This window comes from Elephantulus edwardii, unplaced genomic scaffold (genome assembly GCF_000299155.1).
Source record: "Elephantulus edwardii isolate Elephantulus edwardi_28Jun2011 unplaced genomic scaffold, EleEdw1.0 scaffold00171, whole genome shotgun sequence".
Classification (NCBI taxonomy): domain Eukaryota; kingdom Metazoa; phylum Chordata; class Mammalia; order Macroscelidea; family Macroscelididae; genus Elephantulus; species Elephantulus edwardii.
The window spans coordinates 5,438,894-5,456,965 of NW_006399921.1; the positions used below are offsets into that span (position 1 = coordinate 5,438,894).

Genomic DNA, 18,072 nt, shown 5'->3' on the forward strand with positions numbered 1-18,072 from the left:
CTCAGATGGATTGTTCTAGTAGGTCACCAGAGGCGTGATATACCTACCTACCTGACACATGAGGGTCATTTTGAGGGATAAGTCAGGAAAATCACTCAGTAGCACTCTTGGCAGGGAGTATTAACAACTCCTGCTCAGGAAGTATTAACAACTGCTAAGATAGTCTTACCTGTTGGTTCTCTGTTAGGTCTTCCCTCCAAAATCCAAACAAACTCACTGTTGTTGAGTCCAACTCAGAGAGAGCTTACAGGACACAGCTTTGTTGCTCCTTAGGGTTTCCAAGGTTGTGTTTTCAGAAAGCAGTGTCACATCTTTCTCCCATGGAGTGACTGGTAGATTTGAAGTGCTGCCCTACTCTTGGGGCTAGCAGTAGAGTGTTTAACCATTGAACCACCAGGGGCTCCTTTCCCCAGTCAAAGGAAACCTGCACATCCTCTCACAGCCTGTGGGCGGCACTGTTGCTCTACCCGCACAAAGCCCTAGAGAAGCTCCTTGATGTTTGTCTGCATCTGCCTCCAAGACAGATTTCCAATGGAGTGCGGACTTGCCCAAGGGGCTTATCCTTTCCTGTGCCCCCACTCGGCCTTTGTACCTTCCCTCTCAACTCTCCATGAAGTTAGGCAGAGGCAAAGAAAGGGCTATACCAGGGTCTTCCTCAGGCCTGGGGTGGTCAAGCTCGTCTGAAAATTAAAGAGGTGAGCAGCCTCCTGTGCTCTGAACTTGGACTCCCGGACTTAGCAGGCAGCAGCTGACCCTTCCCTGGACTTGCTCCATGTAGAATGCCCTTGGGTTCTTACCTTGCTGCCCAGGCTGGGACTGAGAGAGCAGGAACTGGGACACAGACTGTAAGTGACCAGGAACCAGCACCAGCTGTTGGAGCGGATGGAGGGAAGTCATGTCCTGCACGTGGGGTGGGGGGACACAGTCATCGTAGAACTGACCAGCTCCAGGCACTGGCTCCATCTGCAGGCTGCTGATCTATCTCTGTATTTATGCTTTCTCCAGACTTAGGGTCTGTGGTATGACCTTGCTTTATGGCCCTCGTGTCCAACATACAGCAGATACTCATTAATCTTGGTGTTGTACAGCCTTGACATTCAGCCGAGTTGTGCCTTGCAACATGCTGCTGCTTAACTCTTACATGGTTGTTTAACTTAGTGTGTGTGTGTGTGTATGAGGCCACTGGTTTGACAAATGCCTTGAGGGGCAGAGTTTGTATATGACAGAGTTCGCAAAAGTTTACTTTTAAAATAATATGCAATTCCAATTGTTCTCTCATCCCTTTATTTTATTTTTTTTAAAAAGTCTAGCTACTTGATGGTAAATGTCTCCCCTGGTCTGAATCCTTCCTGGTGTACCATTGGTATGGGCAAAAGAGGAAGGAGTAAAGTATTAGTTCTTAATCTATCTAATTTGGTTAAACAGAAAAGTCCATTTCTCTGAAGGTCTCCCAGCAGCCCAGGCAATGGAAATGCCAGTCCCAATGCTTGGGGACCTGGGAGTGCCCTGTGAACAGACCTCAGGTCTCTACACCCCACCAGGCTGACCTCAGGTATGGGCAAAAGAAGATGAGTCAATTCTTGCTGCTTGCCATTGAACAGGAGAAGGACTCAGTGTTTGCTCCAGTCTTTAATATCTCTGGATGAGAGCTAACTTTTTTCTTGTCCAGGTGACCCACACACCACAAAAGGAATTATCCCAAGAATATGGCATTTTTTTTTCAAGATGCCTTTTTCTCTCCCATTACTGACATGCCCCTGTAATTCGGCTGTCATATAAAATCTGAGGGGAGGAACAATGGCTCGCTGGGATCAGCGATGTCTATGACTGTAGCAGGAGCTGCCCCTTAGTGTGCAGAGTCGCACTGTTCTGGCCATGCTGCTCCCTGTCTCTCAGAGCGGCAGGGACTGGCTTCTTCACATTCTCGATCATGCTTTACCTTTAAGAGGAGCTGACTTTTTTCACCTACTTTACCGCAGGCCTCCTAATCTTTCTGATTCCCTGAAGGGGTTTCTTTAGATAAATATGGATTAACTGTGTGCCAGGCTTCGAGGCCAAAACTTTTCAAAGAGAGCTTGAAAATACACCCACTGGCCCAGTGAGAGTCTCAGGGTCCCCACTGGGAACTTACCCCAGACATCTGGTTTCCAGGCATCATGGTGGGTCCCTGGGACAGGTGGCATGGCCGATGAGGGAGGTTCTGCTGCAGGGAGTCACTGAGGTCTTCGGTTTTAATCTGGAAGCGGAGGCAGAAGGGAAAAGTCAGTCCAGTCATGGGCCGAGAGAAATGGCAGCTGAGAGATCAAGGCAGGAGAAAAGTGGTGAACAGGGAGAGGAAAGAGCTCTGAGCTTGCTGGAGTGCAGCTGCACCCCACCACTGCACTCCCTGCCTGCTGTCCCCACCCGCACAGTCTGCAGAATGGGAACCGACTGGGAAGCCATTCTCGAGTCTGTGCTGGTTCAGTATGCTCTTCCTCAGTCAAGTGGGGAAAGATGGATATTTAACAATAAAACTTAATGTATTTGTTTCAATTCTGAGATTATGTTCTTCCTTACCGCCCCTCCCCCACCCCCAAGAGTGGAGCAGTGAGAAAGCATTTTCTTAAAATGCATGGTGGTATTCCCAAATGGTATTTACTTTCACTCCCTACCTCCCACAGGAATAACATGGGAACACTTCACTGCTCTCTTCAATATTTTAAATTTTCTTGTCCACTCAGTCTCATCCAGGAAATCCCGGTATCTGGAAGCCACTGTCCAGAGGGCTATTTTTCCTCCATTCCCTCTTGTTTACCACACCTCTGTGTCCCCTGCATGCAAAGCTGTCTCTGCCTGCCATGGCTTTGATACAGGTGGGGACATGTCTCCTAGCCACCACTGCAGTTGGAGCCAGAGGGGCTGTTGGTAGTTTCCAAACCTCTCCAAGCCCCATCACCTTCCTGTGGTGGCACAAACCACCCACTTGTGGGTTTCCCAGGTGTTGGCAGGCAAGGCAGGCAGCGATTCTCATGCCCACCCTGCTCCACCCTGAGAATCACGATCCTCCTGCAGCTTCTCAGGAAGTTCACGGCGGAGGGGAAACCAAGTGGCTTTCAATCCATTCAGTATGGCAAGAAACTGGGTGAAAATCATGCCTTCACAAAGATATCTCCAGTAAGACCCTCTGGAGGGGAGGTTTGGTTGCTCCTCCCTCAAGACAGAAACTCTTGTCCATGGAGATTCTGGCTTACACCACTTTCTCACTCTGTAATCTCTCTTGTTTGGATTAATTTAAACCACTGTTGTTGTTAGGTGCTGTTGAGGTGGTTATGACTTATAGTGACCCTGTGAACAACAGATTGGAACCGTGTCCTACCTTGACAGTAAGGATCTTCACCTTGTTCAAGTTCACTGTTGCAGTTACTGTATATATAACTCTATCTTGTTATACCTGTATCTGTATATATATCTATCTTGTTGAAGGTATCTATCTATCTGCCTGCATATCTCTCTCTCTCTCTGCCTGTATCTATTATCTATCTATCTATCTATCTATCTATCTATCTATCTATCTATCTATCTACCTACCTACCTAGTTGAAGGTAGAGTGACCCTCTTTTGCTGACTCTCTACCTTTCGCTCTTGCTCTAAGTAGGCTAACCCATTAGTCAATCTATTTACTCAACTTTCAGCTTCAGTTTGGACGAAGAACCACAATTGTGCTTAATCCCTGGGCTTTTGAATTCCTTTTGCTCGGAAGGTCTCACTGAATGACATTAGGGACTGAGGCATAGCTCATTTGCTAAATGTGATTCCTTGCATATAAAGGAACCCAGTGTGTGTTAACTGGTGTACGCAGAACCTGTCTCTCCATGGTCTCCAGTGCAGGACAGAGAAAGAGTGAATAGAGAGCGAAGCTGCTGGTCTTCTAGTCCCCACTCTGACTTTGAATTCCCATCTCACACAAACTCACTCCCTGCCATCGAGTCGGAACCAGCTCACAGCTGGCGCTTCAGTGGGTTGCCATGGCCGTCAATCACTCAGGAGGAGACTGCCCAGACTTCTCCCGTGACTTACTATGTAACTTCAAACTGCTGTGGTATTCGGTTTCCCTGATGCTGTGTGATTCCATGTGATTTCCTTCACCCCCTTACAATCTGAGAAAGCTTGTCTAAGCTTTCTCTAAGCTGCCTAAGCTGCTGCTGTTTTTCTTAGCTAAACTATCTCAAAGAGTACCGAGAAGACTGTCTGCACAGGAATTGGCAAGAACACTCTTCTTCCAGGGATTTGTTGTTGTTATGTGCCATGGGGTCAACCACGACTCACAGGGACAGCACGAACTCTGCCCTGTCCGGTGTCATCCTCATCATTTTGGCAACCTTGAGCCCACTGTTACAGTCACTGTTTCAATCCATCTTGTTGAGGATCTTCCTCTCTTATGCTGACTCTCCACTTGTCCAAGCTTGCTGTCCTTCTTCAAAGACTAGTCCCTCCTGACAACATGCTTGAAGTATGTGAGACGGAGCTTCACCGTCCTTGCCTCTAAGGAGCACCCCGGTCACACTTTCTTCAAGATATATTTGTTTGTTCTTTTACTAGTCTATGAGATATTCAGTACTCTTCCCCAACCGAAAGACATTGATTCTTCTTCTGTCATCCTTAGTTATTGTCCAACTTTCAGATGCATAGCTAGAAATTGAGAAGACCATGGCCTGGATCAACCTTACTCTTTAAACTGACATCATTGCTCTTTAGCATTTTGGAGAGGTCCCCCTGACAGCATATTTTCTCAAAGCAACACATCTTTTGATCTCTTGACTGCTGGTACCATGAGTGTTGATTGTGAATCCAAGTAAGATAAAATTGTTACTGTTTCAACCTTTTCTTCATCCATCATGATGTTGCCTGTTGACCCAGTGGTAAGGATTTTTGCTTTCAAGGATGGTCTGTACAAAGAATTCTCTTCTCTCACCCAGGAGCCTCTTCTGGAGCTTTGGAAGCAAAGAAAGAAGGGGTTGGGCAGGAAAGAGAGGTAGGGGAAGCAGCACTGTGAGTGACCTCCATATCCCTTCAACCCTTCTCATCCCCACTTGGTACCTCTTCTAAGAAGCTCTCTCAGATCCAGGGAGAACTTTGCTAGTAGATTTTTTAAAAACAGACACAGATGAAAAGTTATTTAAAATAACAACCACTACCATCATTACCTCTTCAAGGGTTGCTCTGAGGAGAGATTTTAACTCAGTTTAAGCTAAAGATTTTTAGGCCAGCCTATCTTCTCCACCCCTTCCCTCCCCTCTTTCTTGCCCCTGGGGGTCCCACATCTCAGAGGAGGGGAAGTGAAGCAGGATGGAAGAGAGGCTGCAAGGGGTGGGGGAGAACAGGGAGAATGGGAGGCTGAAGTTGTACTGTGGAGCGACCCCTAAGGCAGGCAGCTTGGCCAGGTTCCAGCTCATAGGAGAATGGCAGAAGAGCCTCATTATGCGCAGCCAAGAGATAAGGAGGTGCAGCTATGACAGAGCTCAAAAGCATGCGCTTTGCCTCCAACCTGACTGCTATCTGTTAGAATCAGTGCCAGCTCTCCTGCAACACTTAATTTCAGAAACCAGCACCATCATAAAAGAAAACTCACCCTTTCATCTGCTTCCTGGATCAATTGCCTTGCAAACTCTTTTTTTTCACCCCTTTCAGGTGGGGTGGGGGACACTCTGGACCTCCCAGTTCTGAAAATTAAGTACCTCACGGCAGCGTGGAGTCCTCTGGGTGTGAATTATAGGTTTTCTGATAACCCTGTGTATGAGTCTTCTATTTGATTGCTCCATAGACCTTTGACTCGTTCATTTTTCATAATTAGTTATTCATTGGGTGTGAGCAGCCTGACAGTTACCTCTGTATAAGACTGTCCTAGGTACATCACATTGAAAGATAGCAGGAGATTTCTTTCCCAATGGCAGGCTCCAAAACTTTCAATCTCAACTCACGTTGGGTCTCAGAAAGGGCAGCACTGGAGTAAAGGAATAATGGAACTGGAGGAAAAGCTACCTCCAACTCCCATCGCCTCCAGCAACACTTCTTGGACACTCCCCAGGGACTAAGACACTCATAAATTAAAAAGAGAGTCTGTCCCAATTCAAAACAATCCCCTTTCACAGATGTCGAGTAGAAAAGCCTGGACCGTTTCCAGACTGGGTGTTGGCTGTGGACCTGGGAGATGCGATAGAGAGGCTTCTGTAGAATCCCATTGACTTCTAATGTAAGATCCTGAGGCAAATTGGATGAAAACTTGACTTCTCCCATACTTGTGAAAACCCAACCAAACCCCCAGCCTGCCTGGAACCAGGAAGACTGTCTCCAAGGTCTCTTTGGCAGCTCTTCTCACGCAAATGGAATATTTTTCCAGGCTCTATTTGGGATGGATTAATCCCAAGGGCACCGGCCACCAGAGAATGCTGGGCCCTGCTGTAGATCAGCCTATCTAGCTATTAGACAGGCTTCATTGGTTCAGGATCTTCTCCACCCACTGAGCTGTAGAAAGGTATTTCACCAAGTCTTGGGCAGTGACCAGGGATGTGAAAAGGTATCATACGTGATTATCCTCTCTAATCCCAGTGAACTCCCTGACTTATCTACTTTAGAAAGCAGTAACCTCTTTCTGAAATAGAGAGCCCCTTTCTATTGCTTTCTAAAATAGACAGGAGGTGGAAATCCTTAGGACTCTCCTTCCTGAGAGGAGTAGTCCTCTCAGCCAGGAGGACGAAGGGCAGCATTCACCTTCTCATCTCATAGAAGGCCCTGGAGCTTCTGAGATGGTACAAAGTGCTGCAGCAACACAGGGACAGGGAACAGCCACCTGACCCTCCCCTGTGCTCCTTCTACAAAACGTCCCAGCAGGAGTGGGAAAAAAAGACCAGAGTTGATAGGAAAGGTGATGTTCCAACCTAGGTGTAAGTGACCTGGGGCCTCCTTACTAACCGTCTGCTTTAGGGTCAGGACATAAGGACCCTCATGTTTCCTAGCCCCTTCCCCAGTGGCATTTTCACATGGTCCTCTTAGGGGCAAAACAGCCCAACACTAATGAATATATCACTCGTGATGGAAATGATCAAAGCTGTTGTCCCAGTTGCATAACTCGTTTGTGGAAAGTGTTTCATAAACATTTCACAAGAAGGAGAATTTCAAAGCATGAACGTCTCCCAACCTGCCTTCAATTACAGGCAAGGTGTTTTTCCCCCTCCCCCAACACCGACTTCTCCCCAGCAGTGAGGAAGAGTTTCTGTTTTGTAACTGATCTATAAAGGGTTGGCAAACATGTTGCTCAGGAAAACATCCGGCATCTATATTCCAGGCGGTGGAATGGGGCAGGCAGATAAATACTCCAGGAGACAGTGGCTGTGTTTTTGCTTAGAGGATGGTCCTCTCTTGGCTGTTCCCCATGCCCAAGGGTGAGCAGCCTGTTGGACACTTCTAGAACGATCCTGGGGAAATGGCCACACTCTGATCTCTGCTCAGACCTATGCAAACTAGAATGCATGCACGTTTGTCCTTGTGATCTGGGATCTTCTGCTTGGCAGTATCAGACTTCTAGACAGCGATGGAAAGGAAAAGAGGAGCATGGGTCCTATACTGAGTGCAGGACTCTGTGGTGGGCTAGAACCAGTTGAAGTTGTCTCCTTCTAAAGATTTCCAAAGAGGCATCCTTCTTTCTCCTGCTTCCCTCTACTCTAGAAATGCACCACCCTGAATCAGTCATGTTGTTTGATGCGTTGGCTTCACATCTTAGGACACAGTTTTGCCAGTGTTGGTGTATATGTCAGGGAGGGGGGAACCCAACCCCATCATTTTAAGCCCATAAACTTTCATCTACCTCTAGGGTATAAGACTTTGAATTAAAAAAAAAACAAACAACAAACCCTAGGAAGAGGGAAGAGGCACAGCCCTCCCTCACTAAGGTCTCACCCTCACAAAGTTCTAATGAATTCCAGGTACAAGTTAGTAGACTTGGACAACTTTGACGAATGCACTGCCTCATGACCCCTCCTGTCATCACCTCCAGTGGGAACTGTGCAGGTGGGAGATTTCTTACACACACTTGTTTGAGAACTGAAGCTGATTTAGCAGATAAGAGGATAGAAGGAAGGAGCTCACTCAGGGAGTCACAGGTAGAGCTGCTGCCAAATCACGCTAGAAACCAATGTCGGGTCAACCAGAATGATCTCCTTGCTGTCCCTCCCATACTGCCTAGCCTAACCCCTGAAATGACTCAGTTGATATGCACGGTTGAGTCAGAACCAACACATAACCAACCCTCCCAGCAGATTTTCAGAATCGCAGGGGAGGAGGTTCCCAATCTTTCTCCTACAGAGCAGGTGGAAAAACTGAACCATGTACATTTGGTTTGGCAGCTTAATTCTCTACCAGTAACCCACCAGAGTTCCCAGTATAACTCTGTAGTGGCTCATTGCTCTGATGGGATTTTGTGTAAGTCAGAAGAAATGTCTCCACTCAGTCCCCATTCAATGATGACACAGGGTGGGATGTAGACACAGGAAGTGGCCATTCTGATAGGGATGACAACAGAGATTCTGGGATAGCAGGACAGAAAAAAAAGGCAACAATGAAATGAACAAAAAGGGCCAGATTTACTGCTCTTACAGAGATGAGAAGACTGTGGCCCTAGGCTGCCCTTCTGACCTGTTAATTAAGACATTCCTGACAACTGCTTTTCTAAGTAACAGAGCTGTGAAATAGACAGTAACACCCCAGAGGTACATGTCCTCTAGAACAATCATTTCTCTGAGATCAACAGGACCACATTTGATTATAGATGGGGGAAAGCAGGGAGTGACAGACGATCAAGAGGAAAGAAAACAGGGAACCCAGGTCAGAAATGGGGTGAGTGCTGACAGACCACGGGAAATGCAGCCAACATCAAGGACACTGCACAAATTATGGGATGGAAGGGACATTTGCTCTGCAAACTTTCACCCAACATAAAATGTTTTTAAAAAGTCTGTTTGATGTAGTAACATTATGTACTTGGTTCTAGAACTAGTTTTGTGTCTTCCTTGGCCTCACATACACAAATCAACTCTCTAATTGCTGGTGAGTTGGCCTCATAGCTGGCACATGCCATTGGGTTTCCAAGGTTGTCACTCACACGGAAGGAGATTGCCTATCCTTCTCCTCTGGAGCCACTGGTGGAAATAAAGTCTAGGAGTCTAATATTTGTTCTTTTCCCTCTTTGGTTATGGGAAAGCGAGGGGAAGAGGAGAAAAGATGACTTAATCATACTGTGAAATCCCATCCCAATGCAGGCTTCGTTTACTGTGGGGTTCAAAAGGAAACCAATCAAAGGAAGTGTAGATATTTTGCCTGCTATATACACACACTCCCACCCCACACAGTTCCAACTTAGGATTCTAAAACACTATATAGACTAAAGCTAGCTCTGTGTGTGTGTGCGTGTGTGTGTGTGTGTGTATATAGAGAGAGAGAGTGAGAGAGAGAGAATATACATATCTGAATATATATGCACACACACAGACATCAGTAACAGATAAAAAGGTGTGGATGTGTGAGTATATATGTATGTATGTGTGTGTGTGTGTGTATAGTTTAGAATTTAAGAAGCATGTTCATGATGTATTGCCAAGTATTCTTCACGTCAATTCAATGAGGAAATAAGCTTATCAAACAGTTTTCATAGACGGAGGTGTAGGAGTGAAGGCTCAGACAACTTAAGTCACATGCTAATAGTCACACAGTGAGGAAGAACAGAGAATGAATTTACACTTAGGTTTTCATCCTCCAGATTCTCCCCTCTCCTGCCTACTCCAGACTGTGTGGCAGCACCCCAGCATCTATCCCTACCCTGAATTTCTAGACTCCCTGGAGCTACTGAGATATGCTTGTCAAGTTCTTTCTCGTCTGGGCACTACATTGTTTTTAAGCAGGGCACATGCTTAGTATAGACATTTCTACAAGTACAGTATGAGACTTCTACATGTACATGTGGCCTGAATAGTTACTGAAAGATTTTTCAATAAATTTGAATTCTATTTTCTGGGTGCAAACCTTTGATTTGGAAGCTTGTTCCAGAGAGTCTAGGCATTAGCTAGAGATGGAAGTAAACTATTTTCTCTGGTATTTTCTGTCTTTGGGATATTTTTCCAGTAAGGCTGGGGGTTTTGCCTCTTGACTTCTTGTGGTATCCAAAAGATTATGAGGTACCTTACTTGGTCTTCTGACACTGGGTCTGCTTCCACCCTGTGGAGCAGATGGAATTCCATGAGAGGCTTTAAGTGCAGATGTTTCTGCCTCATTAAGAAGGTCCCTTTCAAGGTCAATTTAGTTCAGCAAACATCCTAAGCACTTATTATGTGCCAAAGGACTCCCGTGGCATGGTGCATTATTTATGTTGGGCTGCTAATCAAAAGGCCAGAGATTCAAATCCTCCATCTGCTCCTTGGGAGAAAAATGGGCAGTTTCCTTCCTTAAAGATTTACAACTTCAGAAACCCAATGCAAGGTCATTATGAATGAAAATCTGCCTTGGAATGGCAGTAGGTTTGATTTTTTTATATTATGTTCTAAGAGTCACAGAGACATAATGTATAATGAACAAGAGACTTACAAATTAGGAGAACTCGCCAGTATGCTGCTGTTGTGGTTTTTTTGGTGGTTTATTTATTTATTTATTAATAATTTTCATGAATGTTTACAGAGAATTTGGATTTCCATTTGTTGTTGGGGTTTTTTTTTTAATCACTTGTAGCATGATATTTATTAACAGTCAGAAGTGAATACACAGAAATAGTATATAAAAAGTTGTGATTCACTTTTTTGGGGAGAGGGCTAACATACTGAAAAATACCCAAATGCCACCAAATCCATTACAGTGATTGTATTTAAAAAGTCAACTCATTGCCATTTAGTTGGAAAAGACCTGGAGCTGTCCTCCAGAGGGTTTTCAGAGACTGTAAACTGTACAGGAAGAGATTGTCCATCTCTCTCCTTCAGAGTGGCTGGTGGATTCCAATTACTAAAGAGGTATCACCCTTGGATTAGCAGTGCGACTCTATGTCCGGCACCACCAGAGCTCCCTTCAACTGACTGTAGTACATACCTTAGAGTCAACCACTACTCATAGCAACCCTGTAAACAGTGGATCCAAACTCTGCCTATCCTGTACCATTTTCATCATCTCTGACACCCCAGAACCCACCATTACAGTCACTGTGTCAATTCATCTTATACAGGGTCTTCCCCTCTTTTGCTGACTGTCCACATTCCCAAGAATGATGTCATTTCTCCAAGGACTGGACCCTCCAAACAACACACTGAAAATATGTCAGACAAAGTTTCACTGGTCTTGTCTCCAAGAGCACCATGGCTGCACCTTTTCACCTTTTGCAAGACATACTTCTTTGTCTTTTTGACAGATTGGATAGGACAAAGTATATTTGCCCATTGTGTTTCCAAGGCTATAAATCTATTTGGAAGTAGACTGCCACATCTTCACCCTGTGGAACTGCTGCAAAGTAGGTTCAAATGGCTATCCTGATTGGCAGCTGAGTGATTGAACCATAGTGTTAGCTAAGAGTTTCTTAGAAGGACAATCCACTACCAACCCACCACTAGCTCGTGGATTCTGACTCCTGGATCACCATGGGGTTTCTGACAATATAATAAATCTTAACAGAAGCGGTTTTCCTCATCTGTCTTCTGAGTAGCAACTGGTGGATTTGAACTGACAACCTTCAGTTAGCAGAATGAGACATAAAGTACTATGCCACCAGGGCTCCTTAGGAGGATAGCCAAAGGAAGGGCTCCACTGAATTAAAGTCCTTCTGAGCAGCACTGAAGAACTAAAAGGAGCTCAGCAGGCAGAGAAGGCTGGAAGACCACCCCAGGGAGCGGGAACAGCTTTTCCAAAGCCACAGAGGGAGCAACAGCACTTTATATTCAGGAACTATGAGCTGTTTAGCACTGCTGCCTTGGAGGTGGGCAGGGCAGGGGCCAGCACACAGGACCAAGGTGGAAGCCTTGTGTGCCATGCAAAGGAGCATAGACTGGACTCTGAAGGCAGGTTGTAGCCAACAGAAGGGTATGAAGGAACAAATCCTTAATTTAGTTATTCTGACAACTGTGTGGAATATGGATTTGAAGAGGGTTATAACAGTAAGTAGGGCAACTAGTTTAAAAGCTTATTTACTGCAATAGTCTAGGTATGAACTTGCAAGGACACACCCAAGGCCAAAATAGGAGGAACAGGACAAGAGGAGACAGAATGGAGAGCTTGTAGCACAGAAAACGTCTTTCTACCTCTTAAGGTTTATCTTTTGTAATACAGGACTGTTTGTTTCAGGAATTTCCTAATGAATGCCTGGAGGACCCAAAGAATTAGCATCAAAATCCCATAAAAGACAGCAAGTAATAAATGTTGGAGAGGATGTGGTGAGATAGAGACCCTTATACACTGTTGGTGGGATTGTAAAATGGTACAACCACTCTAGAAGGCAGTTTGGTGTTTCCTCAGAAAGCTGCACATGCGAATTTCATATGACCCAGCTATTTCACTGCTTGGAATATGTTGTTGTTGGTATGTGCCGTCGAGTCACTTGAGATTCATAGTGACCCTATGTACAATAGCCCTAAACCCTGCTCTATCCTGTGCCAATTGCACTGCCTCTGACACACCCATCCCGATTACCCCAGTCACTGAATCAATCCACCTCATAGAGGGTTTTCCCCTCCTGCGCCATCCCTCCCAAGCATGATGTCCCTCTCCTAGGACCTGTCCCTCCTTACAACATGTCCAAAGAATGTCAGATGAAGTCCCAGAACCCTTGCCTCTGAGGAGCAGCCCGGTTTAACCCTCTCCAGGATGAATCTGTTTGTTTTCTTGGCAGTCCATGGTTTATTCAATACTCTTCTCCAGCACCACAGCTCAAAGGCATCAATTCTCCTTCTATCCTGTCTCGTCATTGTCCAACTCTCTGATGCATAACAAGTGATTGCAAAGACCATAATCTGTATCAGATGCACCTTAGTCTCCAGAGTGACACCATTGCTCTTCAGTACCCTGGAATATACCCTGAGAAAATGAGAACTGAGGCACAAATGGAGACTTGTACACCAGTGTTCATAGCAGTGTTATTCACCATTGCAAGAACATGGAAACAGCCCAAATGTCCAACCACAATAGAATGGATTGAAAAATTATGGTACATTCATGCAATGGAATACTACACAGCACACAGGAGCAATTATTTTGAAAGTTACTACCTAACTTGGGAGGGACTGGAGAGTATTTATTAAGGGAACTAACTCAGTCCATAAAGACAAATACTGTATAAAACTATTATTATGGAATGTGTATGAGGATCCAAGGGGGGTAGGAGGGTAGGGGTGAGGACAGAGGTGGTCAGGGAAGCACAATTTGATGGGTGGTGGGAGGGTTGGGTAAAGGAAATGGGAAAGATCAGTTGTGGGGGAAAAATGTATACAAATGTTGTAAGTAAATCAGTATAAACTAAAAATTTTATTTAAAAAAACCTAAAAGATCTTACACTGCTCATAGAGTGGAAGAGAGCTGTGGTCCTACAAGGAATAAAAGGAGTTGGGGTAGCACAGTGTCTTACACGTTGTGCTGCTAACCAAAAGTGCAGCAGTTTAAAGCCACCAGTCACTCTGAAAGGAAAACGATGGACAGTTTCCTTCCACAAAGATTCCTATTCAGAAACCTAATGGAGGGCCACTATCCGTCAGAAGTGACTTGATGGCCATGAGTTTACTTTCTAAGTGAATTGATTTTCTGTCCTGTTTATTTTTTAACAGCAAATTATTAATTTTAAGGTGCTCTGTTGGCGTTTGGCCATTGGACTGCTATCCAAAAGATGGGTAGGTGAGATCCATCAGCTTCTCTGAGGTGGAATTATGGGCAGCCTCTGTAAAAATGTTTTGCGGAGGGTCACTATGAAGCAGACTCACTCCAGTGGGAGTGGGTAGTTACAACGTAAGTCAGAAAAAGTTTGAGATACAAAACCAGGGAACACTCATATTTATACAAGTATTTCATAGCTACCTTAGGTATCTCATCCTGCTATAACAGAAATATCACAAGTATATGGCTTTGGCAAATACAAAATGATTATTCTGTTGTTTAGGGAGCTCTGGTGGCCTACTGGGTATCGAGTTGTACTGCATCAAAGGTAGGTGGTTTGAATACACCAGCTGCTTCTCAGGAGAAAGAAGGGTGATCTCCTTGATGATTTTTAGAGCCTCTGTAAATCACCTGCTGCAAGGTCTGTTCCATTTGAGCCTGAGGTTTTATTTTTTTTATCATTTAGTGGGTTAGATGTGCAAATTCAGGGTGCCAGCATGAAGGCAGCCTGTTGACTCTGAAAGAAGATCCCATCTGCCTTGTTTCTGACTCCTGGTTTCCTAATGATCTTCATGCAGCTTGACATCGATGTTACCCCATCTCTGCTCCACTGGCTGTTTATTTAATATTTTTTTATATCTTAAAAGAGAATGACTCAAGGCACACCCTTCTCTAATCCGGACTCCTGCACATAACAAAGACAATCCATTCCCAAATGGAATTATAACCACGGGTATGGGAGTGAGGCTTTATAACACCAATTTGTAGAGGACACAATTCAATTCTTAACAATAGCCATTATCGTTTTGGAGTCTCTCCTTCCATCTGGTGAAAGTGAAGAGATATTTAGAGGCTTAGTAAATAAATAAGTGGAATAGATCTCTATCTCTATCTATATATCTTAAATTGTGTAAGGTATAATTTCCTTTCAGGAAAGAAAAACTTAAATTGTCTTTACTTAAACTTTAGAAAAGTGGTAAGATTGCACCTTGTCAAAGACTGAAAACTTGCAAGCAAGACTTTCCCAAACAAAGCAGTACTAATTGCTGTTAGGTGCTGTCAGCTGAACTGACACTCATAGTGACCCTATGAACAAGAGATCTGAAACTTGTTCTATCTTGCATCATCCTCACCATCTCTGACATGTTCAAGCCCATTGTCACAGTTGCTGTTTCAATCTATTTTTTTGAGGATTGTCCTCTTTTTTGATAACTTTCTCCCTTTCCCAACATGATGTTTCTCTCCAAAGACTAGTTCCTCTTGAAAATAGGCCCAAGGTAAATGAGAAGTTTCACCATGCTTGCCTCTATAGAGTATCCTGAATGTACTTCCTTCAGGACAGTTTGGTTTGCTCTTTTGGCAGTCCATGACACAGTCAATTTTCTTCACCAACACCATAGTTCAAAGACATTAATTCTTCTGTAGTCTTCTTTATCCACTATCCAACTTCAGATGCACAAGAAGCCACTGAAGACACCATGGCTTGGGTCAGGTGCACCTTTGTCTCCAAAATGACTTCACTGTTCTTTAGAACTTTGGAGAGGTCCTTTACAGATTTCGCCAATGTACAAGCCTTTTGATTTCTTGATACTTCTACCATGGGTATTAATTGTGGACTGATGTAAAATGAATCCCTTGACAAATTCAGTCTTTTCTTTCTCCATCATGATGCTGCCTGTTGGTCCAGTGGTGAGGATTATTGGCAGTACCAATTACTTTCTGCCAACTCTGACTCATGATATCCCTATGTGTCATAGGAGAAGTGTGTTTTATAGGGTTTTGGGTAGTAGATGTCCAGCACTGTCTTTCAAAGAACAGTCTTGGATTGAATTCTGTCCTCCCAAAATGCATGTATGTAATATGGCAACTATGTAAAGATTTCCCATGGTCTGGTAAAACAAAAAATTATGAAAGGATTAATCCTATTATAGCCCTGATCCTAGGGAAGGAAGCTTTCTTTAGGGTGTGGCCTGGAATACCTTTTATCTCACAAGAGACAAAAGAGGAGGAAAGCTTGCCAAGGGGACACCACCAATACAGAGTGGAGACTCTTTGATACTTGGAAAGACCAGGACATGTGGTGATCTCCCCGGTCCACAGAATATGAAGGAAACAAGGACGTTTCTCCAGAACCGACTGGGAGAGGTGGTCTTCTCCTAGAGCCAGCACCTTGAATTTGGACTTCTAGCTTAAACTGTAAAACAATAAATTTCTGTCTGTTAAAGCCATTCACCTGCTATCTTCTGTTATTGCAGCACTAGGCACCTTTGGGTGGACTCCAGGCATTCTGGTTAGCAGCCAAGCATGTTAACACTTTGCACCAGCAGGACAGTGCGTGTGACTGTAAAGCAATACCCGGGAATACGTCTCCTGCTCTTACCACATCTTGAGTCAACGTCTTCTAGCAAGCAACACCTGGGATGTGGCCTGAAGACCTCACCTATACATGTCTAAAAATACTTTCAAACACACCATTTCAGTTCATTTCCAGAGGGTTCCTTTAAGGTTAAGAAGAAGCAGACAATGCTAATCTTATTTTGCTGTTGAGGAAACCAAGATTCACAAAAGGTAAGAGATTTACCTGAAAATCCCAAGACAAGCTAAAGGCAGAGCTGTAATTTGAACCCAAATCATCTGATTCAACCCACTCTACTAATTTCTAGGATTTTTCTGAGGAGCCTAACTAAAATTGTGGGATTTTCAAATACACAGGAATCTCCCTCCTGAAACATTTTTTTATTTCAGTTTTGGATCAATTTTATTGATTTCAGTTATTGGTTGGTTCTGATTGGATGATACACAACAACAACAACAACATTATGCATATATTCTTAACAACAAAACCCACTGCTGTCAAGTGAATTCTGATTCAAAGCAATCATATAGGACAGAGCAGAATGTCTCTGCAGTGTTTTCAGTGCTGTATCTTTACAAAAGAGCATCTTTCTCCCATGGAGCAGCTGATGGGTTCGAACCCCTAACCTTACAGTGAGCAGCCAAGGACTTATGTACTGTGCCACCAAGGCTTTTCATTGAGCCAGTACTGAATGACATAATAACAAAAGTCTGTAATTTAGAATTCGCTCATTGTGTCATACAGTCCCGAGTTTTGATTTTTTTCTGTTTTCTGCCATTTACATCACAATCAGGTTTTAGCTGTTACTGCTGGGATGTTTGCTTTTAGCAGCCACCCGCACCTCCACTGCATCTCCAATCTGCACATTTTATTCACTAAGGGCTGGAACAATCAGACTATTAAATGGTCACAACTGTTTCTTAAAATCAAAGTTTAAGTTTCTAAGAAAGTGCTTGGCCCCATCCTCCCCGGTTCCTAGGTGGTTTCTAAAGCAGGGAGATGCCGGCTCTCTAGGTAAACGAGGCAAAGCTGGCTGCTCACAGCTCTGTTTAACAATGGACTTGCCCTTTGGTTTAATTTTTATTGAATCTCGTCTAGCCTTAATAGCCCGAGACAGGGCTCCAGGCATAATGGTTGACTGAACCCACACAACTGACAGTTTAAGGTAAATTCTCTAAGGCTGGGAAGCTGTTACCATGTTTATTAGTGAGAGGCTGTATGAATTTGAGCCAACAGACTGTCTAAAACTAGATCTCAATTTCCCTACTTATAGGAGGGAATAAGCTTTGATACTTATCCAGGTCTCAAGGGTTAGAAGGCTTAACATCTATAAAACTTATTCTAGGGAGGGCTTTTCTTAATCAAACAAGGATGATTTTGTGCATTTATTGGTTGGGAGGCCTGTCTGACTTTCTACAGGCTGCCGAGCAAGAGAGCATATAGCTTGGCACTTGGTGGTTGTGGTAGTGCCACCTTGCCAACTGAAGCACAACAGAAGGAAGTGCCGACCCTAACGCATAAGGGAACGGAACCCTGTCCACACCTACCTTTTCCTCACAATCTCTGCTGTATCTGAGCCTATTATTCCAGTCACCTATTCAATCCAGGTCATTGAGGGTCTGTCTCTTTTTATCTGACTTTCCACTTTACCAAGCACAATGTCTTTTTCCAGGGACTGGCCCCTGCTGGTGACATGCTTAAGGATATGAGACAAAGCCATGCCATCCTCACCTCCAAGGAGTATTCTGGCTGCATTCCTTCCTAGACAGAGTTACTGTTTTTACAGTCCAATGCATGTTGTTGTTGTTGTTGTTGTTGTTATGTGCCGTCGAGTCGCCTGCGACTCATAGCGACCC

The 18,072-nt window shown here is 44.3% G+C and overlaps 1 protein-coding gene across 1 annotated transcript in view; it reads right to left on the reverse strand.

The window, feature by feature from the left end:
* POU2F3 (POU class 2 homeobox 3) overlaps positions 1-18,072 on the reverse strand; it is a 112,592-nt gene that overhangs the window by 20,680 nt on the left and 73,840 nt on the right. The window contains exons 4-6 of the mRNA XM_006895635.1: positions 2,121-2,236; positions 1,752-1,782; positions 798-900 (exon numbers count right to left, since the gene is read on the reverse strand). Coding sequence (XP_006895697.1) covers positions 798-900; positions 1,752-1,782; positions 2,121-2,236 — 250 coding nt within the window. The remainder of the gene's footprint in view (positions 1-797; positions 901-1,751; positions 1,783-2,120; positions 2,237-18,072) is intronic.